The sequence below is a fragment of the Acartia tonsa genome, chromosome 7, assembly GCF_053477335.1.
Source record: "Acartia tonsa isolate MP-2025a chromosome 7, ASM5347733v1, whole genome shotgun sequence".
Lineage (NCBI taxonomy): Eukaryota > Metazoa > Arthropoda > Copepoda > Calanoida > Acartiidae > Acartia > Acartia tonsa.
Window position 1 is genome coordinate 32,527,964 of NC_137266.1, and position 14,134 is coordinate 32,542,097.

At 34.0% G+C, this 14,134-nt stretch overlaps 1 protein-coding gene across 1 annotated transcript in view; it reads left to right on the top strand.

Moving 5' to 3' along the window:
- Window positions 1–3,490: 3,490 nt before the first annotated feature.
- LOC145324269 (uncharacterized) overlaps window positions 3,491–14,134 on the top strand; it is a 29,231-nt gene continuing 18,587 nt past the window's right edge. The window contains exons 1-2 of the mRNA XM_080166890.1: window positions 3,491–3,540; window positions 4,594–4,654. Coding sequence (XP_080023016.1) covers window positions 3,511–3,540; window positions 4,594–4,654 — 91 coding nt within the window. The 5' untranslated portion in view covers window positions 3,491–3,510. The remainder of the gene's footprint in view (window positions 3,541–4,593; window positions 4,655–14,134) is intronic.

Consider the following 14,134-nt stretch of genomic DNA (forward strand, 5'->3'; position numbering starts at 1 on the left):
CTCGGTACTGAGGGGAGACATCCTGCTGCAGCTGACCTGCCAACGTCACAAGTACGTTGTCCGCGAACACAAGGAGTGTTGGGACAAAGTGCCAGTAGAGCCCACAGGTTTTGTAGACGCTGTGACACGGGTATACAGTGAACACGCCACCAAGATTCCCTGCTCCTCCACCTACCCCCTGACTGTGCACGCGGAGGAAGGCTGGATAGAGTTAACCCCCGCTCCCAAGAAGAGGCCACCCCCGCTGGATACGCCTAAGCAGTTGTTGACAGAACCCTTAGATGACTTCAGTTCAGGTGGCTTGTATTCGCAGGCTGAGTTGAACGACTGGCAACAACTGCTGGCGTTCCCAGCATACAAGAGTGCCATGCTGACCGGCCTATCCTATGGCTCCTGCGTTCAGCAAGGCAGCTGTTCGGCCACAGGAGACCATGGGATAGTGTCCTACAACATTGACCGACTGGCGGAGGAAGGAGAGGCAGCCCTGGATGTCTGGGCTGGATTTAGACAAGCCATCCACGAGTGGGGAGATGGCGCAGCCATACTGTGTTTGCTGTTGTTGATCCTCAAACTGCTGGGGGACCTAACCATCATCTCCCTGGCAGCCGCACAAGGAGGAGTCCGAGCAGCCCTGAATGCGATATCACAAGTGTTCCTGTACCATCCAGCTTTATATAGGAAAGCGCTGGCTAGAGCCAGGCTCACCCATGCCAAGTCCCGGGACTTTTCAGTGGACTGGGATGCCATTCCCATCGGCAGGGAAGCAGCAGAGGAAATGGTGTCTATGAAATCCACTGACAGCGGGCATGACCGCCCAGGTAGGCCAGGACCGCCCTCTGGCAGACCCCGCGGCCCCTCAGGAGGACAGGCCGCTGCTCAGACGATCAACCTGACAGCCAGTGCCCCAGCCGCTGCCAACAACAACCAGCAGGCCCCACTGCTGACTGTTCCAGCAACAACTGTGCCACCAGCAAACCTGATACCTGCCGGCGCTGACCAACGTGTCCAACCCAAGCCAGCCTCTGCCTTCTATCCCACATTGGGAGCCCACCAACCCTAAGAAGATACTCACCACTAGGATTCCATTGAATCATTATCGTTTGTATATATTTTAGCCCTAAGGAGCGGGCCGAAGGCCTCAACCACTGTCGGAAGTCTGGTAGGGCAACCCCCTCCCAGCCTTCCGAGGGGAGAGTTGTGGTATTCGGCAACCGTGAGCCATGCCTATGGCACCCCTGATCTGGGGTTCGGTGGAGGGTCAACGGCCCTCCCCCGAGTCCTGGGGAAGGGGTCTAGTGACCCCCTCCCTACGCTTAGAATTAATGATTGAATCTGTCATGTTTATTATGGTTAACTGTATTCTTAATTCTCCCCCACCCTTTTCAGGGATGGGGGATCATTATTGCCCAAACTGACCATTGTATATGTATTATTTATGCTTTTATGTTATGATTATTTATTCCTATCCATGTTATTATTGTTTGTTGTATATAGCTTCAGTATCTTTTAAACCTTCAATAAAGTGACAACTGAAATTAGATGTTGATCATTATCTAGTGAAAGCTAGAGAAGCGTAGCTTCTCTATAGTAAGGTGTCCACGTCTGTCACACTGCCGTAATCTAATTGAACTCCGGTGTCTGCCATTTATCCTCGGCGGATACCACATAAGATAGGCAACCATTTTTTTGTCCGATTTTTAAATTAATAAAAACTCTGATAAATATTTTAATCATTAGTCTATCATATCCTATAATACTCCAATAATATAGCTTTGGGTTTTCGCAACCACATCAATTGTGATATTTATTGCTTTTGGTGCTATTTAAGCAATTTTGGGATGGTGAAAACTATGGTGGAATTTTTTTACCATTGCTACATAAAATGAGTTTTAAATTTCATCCAGAACATGTAAAACTCATTAAAATCTTTATTATTTTGATTTAGTATGGAGGGGAGGGAGAAGACATTGTATTGTAAATTATACTGGCTCTTCTATTTAAAAACTTGATCTCCTATTTGTTGGCATAAAAATTTAGCGCATCTTATTATATTGTTTTGAGTTCTACAACTTTGTCACCAATTTCAATCTGCAGAAAGGGCTATTTTGTTCATAATAATTTGGGTGTACAATTTACATTGTATCATTGCCTTCCCAGGACATGGGTTATAAATGCATGTATAGAGTTCAAGATTATCTATGTCATGAAAAATTTCACAAACTTATTCCTTTTATCTAAGAACAAAAATATCTAAAGTGCTTAAAAAAAAGACGTCATACAATATAAATGACTAAAGATTAAATGACTAAATTACCAATGGTAGGCCAGTATACATTTTAATTAACGAATGGTAGGCACTATACAAATTTCTCTAAAGATCTCGAAAACTACTTGATCATTTGGGGCATAGAAAAGAAAAATGCTAAATGTTACACGACAACAATAAATTTAAAAAAACATACATTTTACAAACAGCAAAAGCAAATAGAATTTACCATGCGCATAAAAGTGCGATTATCATTATAAAATCATACTGCGCTACTAAAATGCACACCTAGTACCTGTGATCAACAATCATACGAATTCACAGTAAAATATAAACACAAAATAATAATAGAACACTCTGGTGTGATTTTCTGTGCCAAATGGTCTCTTGGAATCTGTTATATCTAGGGTTAATAACATTTTGCGTAAATGTGGTTTTAGAGCAAGGGTAAAGGTTCAAAATACGCATCATAGAACATTTAAATATAAAGATTTACTACTTTATATTTGCTTAAGGGATAAGACAATGGGTGATAAATGGATGTACAATCCCAATCATTATAAACAAAATTACCCTTTCCGTAGAGCAAAATCATTGATTTAAAAGCTAAGACACGCCTATTTAAACTAACCAAATGCTTTGAATCTTTATTTCAACAAATTAAAGTACTTGTTGAAAAATTAATTTAAAAAGTTGTTTTAGTTTATCTTTAAATGTTCTATGAAGTACAATTAAGATATGTTTAAATTCACCGTAGAAATTTATTATTCAATTGTAACAAACTTTCAATTTCTTCTATGCAATTAAAAGCGTTGCTTTTCTGATATATTTAAAGTTAAGCATTATGTCCGTATGTCTGCTTGAAACATTACATCGAATTGAATCATTCCATTAGAATTATGAATAGACTTTTTTTGTGTGGTATTATCATTACATGTATTTAGATTAAAAATATAGAATTTATCAAACTTCAAATTTAGTCAATAATCATTATTATAAAGAGCCTTTTTATCATTTTTTTGGTAGTTGGCTTTGATGTCGACGTAAAATTAGACAAAATAGCCATATCACTACAACTTTTTCAGAAAATCCATCTTAATTGCTGTTAACGAATTAGTTTTCTCTGAGAAAAACAATCGCGAAATATTGTGCATAAAAGATGTAGATGAATATAGAAATGAGAAGGTTTTTACTTTAATGAGAAAATTAATTTTGTATCTGCTAGTTTGTAATTTACTCTCAACATGTTCAGATTATTAGTTACTATTTATTTGGTAAAAATAGCATCATTGTTATAATAATAAGTTATAATTGGTTATTTCTAGTTAAAGAATGATTTTTAATCCAACGTTATTGTTATTGGTAGTGCTAGATTATTATAAAAAAACTTTATATACTAGGCTTTAGCTTTTTGTCCAATGAACAAGTATAAAAAATGTATATATTTTATAAATCCGTTCTGCTATTCGTTGACATAAAAACTTGAACCAGGTTGTATAAACCAACAGTATCGGCTGAAAGTGGCTGAGACTGAGTGTAGTTGAGGGTGGCTAAATTAAAATTTGTCTGAGGCAGAGGAATGCTGATTTTTCCTAAAAGCTTAGCAGCTTTTAAGCTTTTAGGATTCAGTGCGGTTATTTGCTGTTTCTTCATCATTTTTGTCTAAGCTATTTTATTGAGTATTTTAGCGGGTATAGCTGCAAAAAGCCACTTGGCTGAATGAGGCTTCGGTTGGTTTATTATTTATTTCAGCTACACGACTGCACCTAAGGCATAATGGACGGTTGAGTGGCTGTAGCAGAAGCTGTTGTTTTTGCCCCAGTTTAATTTCATATAATCTTGTGTGTTAAACCCGAAGTTGTTTTGTTCCTATGAGAAAGCCAAGTAACGAGTTAGTTATAGTAGCTATTTTCCCTCTCAAGATGCCAGAACAGCTGCGGATATACATGAATATTTAATTATTAGAGTATCCACAAAAATGACTATGTCCTTCGCAAAGGCCCAGTAGTGAGCAAGGACCCTAGGACTAACGCAGGAGTAACAAACATCAGAGTGGACAAAAGTCGAAGTGGACACTAAACCTAACCTAACCTATTTTAAACCATCTTATAGGTTTCTTATATGCCTAACCCCTGCGGGGGCCTATTTGTACATGCTTATCTTAACCAACCTAATCTGTATAGAAATACTTAATCAACTTAATATTTTAGATACTCCTGCTTTTGTCCATTCCGAAGTTTGTCACTCCTCCTTTTGTCCACTTAGACATTTGTCACTCCTGTGCTTGTCCTGGAACCACGAAGAACTCAAAAATATAATAATTTTAGGTAATGGTCTCTGAATTCTGCTGTTTTGATATTTTTGATGTTCATTGGACTTGGAGAGAAGGTAACAATTGTTATTTTAGTAGCTGCAGAGCAACTCTATAAATAGAGTATGCATATCATACGTCAACCTGTCACTACGTCACATAATGAAAATGTTATATATGGCCTTTTAAAATTAAATGTGTGTCTAAACTATTGTAAGTATATTATTTGTAGTGCTCCTTATGAAAATAGTTTTTCTTGTTAGTAGCGAAGCTACTCTATAATTCGAAATATCCGTGCGTCCGTTCGTCCGTCCGTCCGTGTGAGACAGAATAGGGGAAACGTGATTTTCTCGGCTCCTATTAAAGATAGACAGCTGAAATTTTTTGACAACATTCCCATTATTAAGGAGCACAATTAACTATAAAACATCAAGGGCGGTCAGACCGCTTTTTAGCAGGTTTTAGGCTATTTTTGTATTTTTCACATTTTTCTCCATATCTTCAGTGTTTATGGTCCGATTTTCAAAATTTTTTCAGTTATTGATATCAAAATTAAATTTCCTGTCGGTTACAGAAAACATCCATGACGGCCACACTGCCATTTTGCAGGTTTTAGGCTATTTTTGTATTTTTCACATTTTCACCATATCCTCAGTGTTTATGGTCCAATTTTCAAAATATTTTCAGTTATTGATATAAGAATTAAATTTCTCGTATTCATTTGAATCCGGTGGATAGGAACCGGTTCTCATCCATACGAAAAAACTATGTCTAGCATCGTATTATATCCAGCTTTCTACGAATATAGAAATGTACAATCATAAGATTAAAACTAGTTTTTTTAGCCGGTGACTTCGTCACCTCGGGGCTAAAAAACTAGTTTTAATCTCATAATTGTACATTCTATATCCGCGGAAAGCCGTTTATAATACGAGGCGAGAAATAACTATTATCAAATCTAGTTTTCCTGTTTTAAGGATATAAATAGAAAGGTACGACGTGATTTTTACTATTCCCGTCGTTTAAAGAAAACAACCCTGACGGCCAGACTGCCTTTTTGCAGGTTTTAGGCTATTTTTATATTTTTCACATTATTCTCCATATCTTCAGTGTTTATGGTCCGATTTTCAAAATTTTTTCAGTTATAGATATCAAAATTAAATTTCCCGTCGTTTAAAGAAAACAACCATGGCGGTCAGACTGCCTTTTATCAGGTTTTTGGCTATTTTTATATGTTTTACATATTTCCCCATATATTTGGTGTTTTTGGTCCAATTTTCGAACTTGGGATATGAGTATCATAATAATTTTTCTCATTGTTATGAGAATCTTTTATGTAATCTTCTTTGACCGTCGTCATCATTAAAAATAAAACAAGGTTTCGTGTTTATTTTCTCCTATAAATCTATTCTTGATTTTAATAAGTACACTTTAAATCTACTTTTACGTATTTTCATCCACGATTTTTTGTGCTTCGCTACTTATGGATGTTATCATCCTTGTTTTTATTTTTATTTACTTAAAAATTCACCCTTAGAATAAGCCCTCTCCATTGTCTAGCTTCTCTGAAGGTTATGTGACCCATCGCGAGTTCATTCATTTTAGAGATCCTATGCTGCACAAAAAAGACTTACGACTTTTAGAATACATTGAGTTTAAGATTTATGTTTAAAAACTCGGATTGTTAGTTTAGAATTTTATTCGATTTTTATACGTTTTTGCATAGCGATCTATAAAGTATAAATCTTTAGCAATAAGTGCAGTGCGTATGTCAATTTTAAACATGGTGATTTTTTAGATGTTTTTACATACACTCTACGTAATGTAGTTGTCCCATTGCCGTGATTTTTAAAATGGCGATTCCGATGACGATTGGGAATATTATAAGCAAAGAATCTCTATATTCGACAAATATTAGATTGTTGAGAGGTCTGTTTTTCTGTGTTGATTTCCTGACAGTAACATATCATCATATAGTATTTTAGCATCATCAGCCAGCTTTTTTCTTAAGTTATTGTACTTTTGTTATGCACATAGTTTTTTGTATGTAATACAATTTCAAGGATAAAACTTCACTTAGTATTTAAGTATTATGAATTAAGATAATTTAATTGGTTAGCATTAGTTACAAATTAAACATTTTAGTAAAATTGGTTTAATAAAAAATCCAGAAAAATTGGTAATAAAAATGAAACGTTAAACTGTACATCAGTAATTATTAAGAAACTCTTGAGATAGAGAACTGCGCAATTTACTGTAGATTGGACAGAAGTTTTGACATGCCTTTCTTGAAATATAGTTTTAAAATTATATTGTTTTGAATGTTGTATAAAGTTCGATTTGAGATTCCTCCTCCAAAATACACAGAAGAGAGGAATCTGTTAATATTGTACTTAACCCGCTTTAAAAGAAAGGTTACAGGAGTTTCCTTGATTTTTGACTTGTGATGATAATATATTATACCACTGTATGGTAATTGGTTAGCAGAGTATAAAACTTATTCAAGCATACAAGCAAATTTGACTTAGTCTGCATTATACTAACATTAGCAAGATCATATTTAACCCAATTTGGACGAGTCAGTAATTTCTTCTTAACCCCATACAGTCGGGCCCCTTGCCGCACCTTAATCAGTCGGGGGGGGGGGGGGGGGGGGGCGTTCAACGCCCCCCCCCCCTTATTATCTCAGTTCCTATTAGAGCTAGAGGGCTAAAAAATTTTGTGCAAGTCCCCTGTGTTATGATGAATTTCCGACCTTAAGTAAGTCAAGGTCAATTATCGCTTCCTTAACCCTTTTATTTAACAACCTTTGTTTTTAGGTCCTTTTTTACTTATAAATTTCAAACAGCTGTAATTTTTTTATTTTTGAAGCTAGAATAAAATTTTTTTTGCAGAAAATGTTTATTTTTATGTAAATTTTATATTTAAAATATCAAAATATAATTTCAGCGGCCGCAGCTGCACTTGGCAGCTGCCAGCAGCCGCAGTCGACGGTCGGCGGGAAAACGGCGGCGGATCTTTATGAAATTTAATACATTATGTAGACATGTAAGATAAGCTTAAGTTTGAAATTTGAAGTCTCTAAGTCAAAAATTGCGGCCACAGGAGCCTTTTAAAGATTTCTGGAGACCTGGAGGATCAGGACCTGCAGGATCATACCTGGAACCTAAAATTGACTTGAACACCTGTATTGAATATGAGGATGTACTACTAGAGGATATTTTAGTATTTTGGTAAGATAAAATGCTTTGTTTAAGTCAAAAAAAATATTTTTGCTTTTTACCTGGATGACCCTGCCAAGTTTGCTGGCATCCTGTGCCCGCCAGGAAGGAGATATTCAAAAAATTTCAAATCTCAGTTATGTCTCATACCCACACTTAAAAAGTCAAGCAGTTTGGGCTCTTTATCTTTCACACACAGAAAATGAGATAGAAAAAACCGGATGGGGGGGGCGTTCAACGCCCCCCCCCCCCCGACCGTTAAGGGTTAATATACCTTCAAATATTATTGATTGATATCTGACCAATTGTTCATGAAGCACAAATTATCAAATTTAACTTTGTCTCCATTATACTACCATATAGCAGAATCATATTTAACTCAATTTGGAATATTCAGTAATTTCTTCTTATTATACCTTCATAGATAAAGAGCTAGCCTAATAATTAACCCATTATGGACAAAACATATAACTTTGTCTCCATTATACTAACATTAGCAGGATCATATTTAACCCAATTTGGACGAGTCAGTAATTTCTTCTTAATATAACTTCAAAAATTAAGGGCTTATAATTAACCCATTATGGACAAAACACATTTTCAAACATAACTTAGTCTGCATTATACTACCATTAGCAGGATTATATTTAACCCAATTTGGACGAGTCAGTAAATTCTTTTTAATACTTTCAAAGATTAATAATTGATATTTAATTATTGATGAAGCACAAATTATCAAATTTAACTTTGTCTCCATTATACTACCATATAGCAGAATCACATTTAACCCAATTTGGAATATTCAGTAATTTCTTCTTATTATACCTTCATAGATAAGGAGCTAATAATTAACCCATTATGGACAAAACATATAACTTAGTCTGCATTATACTACCATTAGCAGGATTTTATTTACTCCAATTTGGACGATTCATTTATTTCTTCTTAACATACCATCAAAGATTAAGAATTATTAATTAACCCCTTATGGATAAAACATTAGCTAGAGGGTATTCAACACCTTGTATTAATTCTAAAACTACCAGACATTTTAAATACCCTAGATTATACTTCCATAAAAGGATACTATTTAACCCTATAAGAAAAGGATATATCATTATTTTCTTATATTTCCATGATTTTAGCAATTATTCAAATCCAAAAAGTCGAATTTTTGAGTATGCAAATTTAATAAGCAAATAATGTTTGACACCACAACAATGTTAGAGATGAGTTGAAGTTCATTAACGCTTGGAAAAGGCAAAGATTGATTTTGATTTGTAGTTTCCATCATAGCCAAATTCCAACAAGAATGAGAATTTCCATAAGTTGTACAGCACAAAATATTTATGGAATGACAAAGTGAAACAAATAAAAAGATTTTTAGTTGATAAAAATGCACAAAATCAAAGAAATCAAGAAACATGCTGAAAAAAAATATTAAAATTAGTATAAATATCTATTGATGTCAACAGACAGACCGACGGACCAAGTAAATTATATACTGTAACCTCATTGATACAAGGAATCTTTACCAATTTCAGCCGTCAATTCAATAGCATTAAAAATATAAAATTGTGTAAATAAAGTTCAAAGTTTCATATTAACAATTTTATAATATCTTGATTTTATCTATGAAGGGTTAAGGATGGCGATGTTTGATGGATTTCAATAAAATTCGTCGTTTTTATTGGTCCATGATTTCCTTGTAAGCTGTTAATACATCAATTTTAAATCATGAATTTTATATGCACTAATAGATATTTATCGCATAGTATTATGAACAATTTTCTGTAAATAGAAAAATAACTGTGTTTAGGATTAATTCCAATAAATTCATAATTAAAAATCAATTTTTCAACTAAAGAGAACTCTTCTGCTGCACATCCCAGTATTTTGCAACAAATAGTTTAAAAACTAAAATAAACAGAATGTCAAAAACAAGAATGAAAATATCCATAGAGGATTGGAATTATAAACCAATTCCAAGATAAAAGAAAGACGAACAGACAAAGTGTATTATACAGAGACCAAAAAAATCCGACTATTTTGTCCTTTGCTAACAGAGAGACAAACAGACAAACAATCGAACTGCTTATTGAAATACTAGATTAGTTTAGCTTCGCTTATAAAAACCTAAACAAAATCTTTACATTATAAATTTGCTTAAATTTCAGTCTTAGCAAATAGGAATTGATAATTATCGACTATTTCTTGTTAACGACTGCTTAATTTTTGTAGGTAACGTCGTTGAATCTTTAATTGTCTAAACTTGTTGAAAAGTAAGAATGCACATAAGTAATTATTTTGCCGAATATGAAGTATTTGTTTGAATGACACTATCAGAAACCTTGCGTTTACGCCAAGTTTAATTTTAAGTAATTACAAAGTAACTTTACAAACATGAAATGTAAATTTAGGCAGTTAACACCTGTAAATGAAAAAACGGAGTTGCCATTTATTTTATTGCTGGCCTACGCTATTATCGTAATTCACGCCTACAAGAGGTTAGAGTCCTCAAATGGCATAGCCACTAGCAAAGATAAAAGAAACCACATAAAACTCTAAAATGCTGGTCCAAAATGTCAAAAGTATTCAGGGAATCGTCATACAAATTAGGAGCCAGTTCTATGCTATTTGTAATCAATTTAGTACAAAATAATGATACCTTATATTCAGTAAAGTTGTTTTGTGAAAACCAAAATTAAAAAAATGCACCATCTGTTATGTACATACATGGTAGGAGTTGTTTTCATAAGAATAGAAAATATTTTCAACAAACAGTTGCAACGTTACTCTATAAGTTTTATCTACTAGTGTTTAAGAAATTTTAAAAATAGTTGCTTTCCTCCAAAGTGTCCTTTGATTACAGCCCCCTTTATTAGTAATAAATTTAAAATAAGGAGATGGGGTGTAGCTTTTTTTCATGCTTAACAATTACAGAGAGGCCTTAACATTGTTCGCCTCCAAACTCTCATGAAAAATCGCCCCCACAGAGAAACTCGCTTGACTTTTTCATTCTAAAATAAAAATGAAGTAGGGTGTCGACTTATCCCCTCCTTTCATTCAAGTCCCCCTAGAGGCCTACTAGTATTAGATATTTTTGAGTGGAATTGCCCCGAATAAGAATGATTATAGTATGCATAATTATTTTACGGTGTTACATAACTTTCGCATATTATGGCATCAACATAATGTTTATTAATCGCAAAAATCACGGTAGCATATAAATAAACTAGCATTTACGTCACTAGAAGCCTAATAGGTACTAGAAGAAATGGAGTGCTGTAAAAAATAACATTTTCAATTTTTGGGAGCGAGGGGATATTTTTGTCTTGGAAAGTTGAAGATATCAATCCTCAAAATAGAATACTTATAAACTTATAGGAAGCTGAAATGCAAAGGAGAACCATATCAGTCCAGCGGCTAACGAGAACTTTAGAAAAAACCTTATTATAGATTATGTGTTGATATTGAACAAAGACCAGTTTATGGTTTTATAAAGTTTTGATTAAGTGATATTATATACATGTAAGGAAGTTATGGCACATATTTTATTTGAAGGCTATTGTGAAAACAAACATATTAAAACTTTATATGCATTTATATAGTGAGTACAAGAACAATCAAGTCCATAAGTAGCAAAGTAATTACATTTTAATAACATTTTGAATAAAAATAAATTGCATCCAATAATCCATAAAAACTTTAAACAAAGTAATTGTATAAATTACTTTAGAGTGATCCATAGTGAACCTATTTTATATTTTAGTGGTAGTCAAAATTAGTTTTTTATGTACGTGTTTCGATGCTAGTGGTTGTTGTCATCCCCGTTTTTACAGTATTAAATTTTGTAGAGTTATTATTTTTCACCACCTAAAGTCTTAAAAATAAATATAATACCATTGATTATATTTTGTTTTATTATTTCCGTATAGGATTAAATTGTTATTAAAATTAAAAGTAAAATTAAGCACACATGTAATATTATAGTGGTAAAAATTATGAAAATAATTTTGATTGTTTAAAACAATAGAAATGAATCTCTTTATAATAATGCTTTTAGGCAAGGTTAAATTCTAGAAATAGCGCAGCTGCTCTAGAATAAGGGTACGTACGTCAGTATGTGTGTCACTTCGTTAGAACAGAATGGACTGCTGGGTTATAAAATTTTAGGCTTCCTTCATCTGATCATTATGAAATTTTTCAAATTAGAATTTTCGACAATTTGTGTAGCATAGCACTTATTAGGGATGCTTTACTGCAATTCTGGGCATGTTTTAGCATTTTTTGAGCTCGAATATGGCCATTTTATTACTAAGTTTTAAAACAAGGAAAATGTAAACATGTTCTGTAACTATATAAACTGTAAACAAAAGCGTTTTAGTAATTAAGCTATAATAAAGGTTTTTTCGAACAATGAAATAGGTTTTTAAATCAAAAGCCATTACAAAGTTAAAGTGAATGGTTGTTTTATTTTGTCAATAAATCATTGTTAATTACTTTTTTTATATAAACAGTTTATTTAATTTTAAAAGGTGATAAGTTTTGGAATAATTAAATCCACCAGTCTCTGAACTACAATCAATATAGTTGTAGTAATCGGATGGCATATACTGTAACAATTTTTTTTTCTTAAACAGTTTCATTTAAAAGAAATGGAGATGCAACCTCCAAATTTCAAAATTCTTTGAACGTACGAACAAGACTTTTACAGAAATGCTTCGCATCTAGTTCACTTACTTATATTCTCTATAAATTTAACACCATATAAAACTTTGATCTAAATAATGATTGACAAGCTATAGTAATTATCGCGCGCACCTCAGGCACAAGACACAATTACTCTGGTCAGCCCTTAGGCACTTTTTATGTGTTTTTATGCATTTATTAGTCTATTCTTACCAATATAATACCATATATGGGTAATACTAGCCTAATCATGGTAATCTGTATGTGATTGAAAATTGTTATATGCTTATATATAACATCATATCTATTGTTAAAGTAACCATGTAACCATTATGTACTACTAAGTATACCTATAGCCATAGCTTCATTTACGTCACAAGTTTAACATACAAACACTTTATTAAACAGACAAGGGCTTAGATCCTGGTAAATAGTTGTTGTTATAACTTGCACCTTTTAAAATATCTCAGTTATTCATTGACTCTTGAACTATCAAGTTCTCCTGGCTTAAAAGTAATGATCTTAGTTAATTTAGCATGCATTGTAGTTTAAATTTAGGTCCCTTAGTACTTAGCATGAATTGTGCCTAGGTCTTATGTTAGATATCTAACACTATGCAAAATTGAATGCTTAGGACTTAGGGCACTTTTCTGTCCTACACTACTTATGTTTATTATATCCTATCCTGTAAATATTTCATACTTAACTGATTCACTTGTAATGTAAATACACTTTATAAAACCATCTTCCTTCTTAAGTGCTTAATATACTTATATGATATAGATCAAACATCTTAACCAGCCATTTATTCTTAGCTTAAAGCAATATAATACTTCGCGTGGGTATTTGTTGAGCTACCACGGGTTCAACCAAATTCGTATTATACTTGTGGGAATAAAAGGAAAAGCATTCTACACTGACGAGCCGACGATGAGAATGTCTATGTGTATTGCAGTAAAAGTAGGATTTAAGTAGTACTCATAGAAGAGCAATCTCCATGCCATAATTTTGGACAAGCGCCCCATTCGCACTACCAGAAATTGCAAATAGTTTGATCATTTTTGAATGAACATGTTTGATCTCTGGCTTTTCTAAGAATTTTATTTCAAGTGTAACTAACTTTGACGGGTATAGTCCTTTCCATGACATCGCTCCATATGGGGCGATGATTTTAATTGATCGCCTCTTATGACATGGGGCGATGTAATGGCTCCTTGAAAGGAGCGATTTAATAGCCCCTTATAACAAGAGGCGATGTTATGACTCCTTGAAAGGAGCGATTTAATAGCCCCTTGCCCTAAGAGGCGATTAAATGATCCTTTATCGCTCCTTTATCGCCCCTTCTAAAGAGGAGATGATATGTCCTCTTATCCCAAGGGGCTATTTAATTAAATATCGCCTCTTCATGGCCCCTTCACTATTATATATATCTTAGTCCCTTGATGGCCCCTACATCGCTCCTACATCGCCCCTTCATCGCTCCTCCATCGCTCCTTCTCCAAATTTATATTACATTGTACTTTGATGGCCCCTACATCGCCCCTCCATCGCTCCTACATCACCCCTTCATCGCTCCTTCTTCAAATTTATATTACATTGTACTTTGATGGCCCCTACATCGCCCCTCCATCGCTCCTACATCGC